The sequence below is a fragment of the Nannospalax galili genome, unplaced genomic scaffold (genome assembly GCF_000622305.1).
Source record: "Nannospalax galili isolate Female #2095 unplaced genomic scaffold, S.galili_v1.0 scaffold2610, whole genome shotgun sequence".
Lineage (NCBI taxonomy): Eukaryota > Metazoa > Chordata > Mammalia > Rodentia > Spalacidae > Nannospalax > Nannospalax galili.
The window spans coordinates 346,462-347,769 of record NW_008328097.1 but is presented as its reverse complement, the minus strand read 5'-3'; the positions used below and the strand labels follow the sequence as shown (position 1 = coordinate 347,769).

Genomic DNA, 1,308 nt, shown 5'->3' with positions numbered 1-1,308 from the left:
GTTAGAAGCAATAAGCATTAACACTTTTCACTACAAATCAGTTTTCTAGTATTAGGCATTTTTTTTGCCTAAGGGCAAATCTATCAGACAGTTTCTTTCAGCTGTGCACTGAAAATGAACCTTATTCTTTCAAAAAAAAGACGCGTGTGGAGAGACACCTCGGCAGTTAAGAGCGCTCACTGGCTGCTCTTCCAGAGCAGGGTCAATTCCCAGCATCTAAAGGGTGGCTGACAACCATCCCTAACTCCAGTTCCAGGGGATCCAACGCCTTCTTCTGACCTCTGTGGGCATTGCACAACACCGGTGCACTTACCTACATGCAGGAAATACACGCATACACATAAAATTTAAAAAAAATAAAATAAATTAAAAAAAATAGGGTTCTTGGAGCCAGAGAGACAGCTCAACAGGTAAGACAACCTGAGTTCAAGGACCCACATGGTAGATGGAGGGAACCAACCCCTGCAAGTTGTCCTCTGACATGTGCACCATGGCACGCATGTGCCCACACACAGACAAATAAATAAATAAACGAATGTAAAATGTTTTAAAATAGAGTTCTTAATATCAAAGTTTTTGAGTTGGGAAGATTGCTCACTTGGTACAAGAGAACCTGAGTTAATTCCCCAGAACCCATATATAAAAAGCCAAGTTCAGTAGTGTGTGCTTGTAACCTCAGCACTAGAGAGGCAGAGATAGGTAGATCCCTGGTTCTCATTGACCAACCAACCTAGTCTACTTGGTGAGTTCCAGGCAATGAGAGACCCTGTCTCAAAAATGTAAGGATGATCTCACCTGAGACATTTCCTTATGCAGCAGATGGTGATTAACACAGAAACCCACACTGAGTAAACAAGAGACTGCAGAGCACTTATCCCTGAATAGAACGCCTATATCAATCTCCTGCCTCCCTAGGCTCAGGACTCATTGCAGAAGAGGAGGAAGAAAGATTGTAAGCACCAGAAATGGTAGTTGACCACAAGGAAACAGAGTTTTCCAGACAGCTGGTCAGTTCCTCATATGAACCCACAGCAATGGTGACAGCATGCACGAGTCCCATGTAAGCTCAAGTCAGACAAAATCCCAGCATAGACATGGGGAAGGGGGTAAGAAACCCCAAACCCACCTGAAGAAATTGTGGCAACAGATGGCTGCTGGGAGGGGCAGAGACAATCTCTTTCAAGGACAGGACCCTTAGTAGTTTAACCAAGGTCCAAGAGATAGTCCTCACTGAAAGACATTTGGGAACATAAACTCTATAGGCCTTATTATATATAGTAGAGCACAGTAAATTGGGTGGGGGGCAAG

General features: G+C 43.8%; 1 protein-coding gene across 1 annotated transcript in view; it reads left to right on the top strand.

Moving 5' to 3' along the window:
- The window catches only part of Dock8 (dedicator of cytokinesis 8), a gene marked incomplete at its 5' end in the record, with an annotated part of 99,460 nt that overhangs the window by 6,939 nt on the left and 91,213 nt on the right, over positions 1 to 1,308 (top strand). The window contains one exon of the mRNA XM_029554094.1: positions 916 to 952. Coding sequence (XP_029409954.1) covers positions 916 to 952 — 37 coding nt within the window. The remainder of the gene's footprint in view (positions 1 to 915; positions 953 to 1,308) is intronic.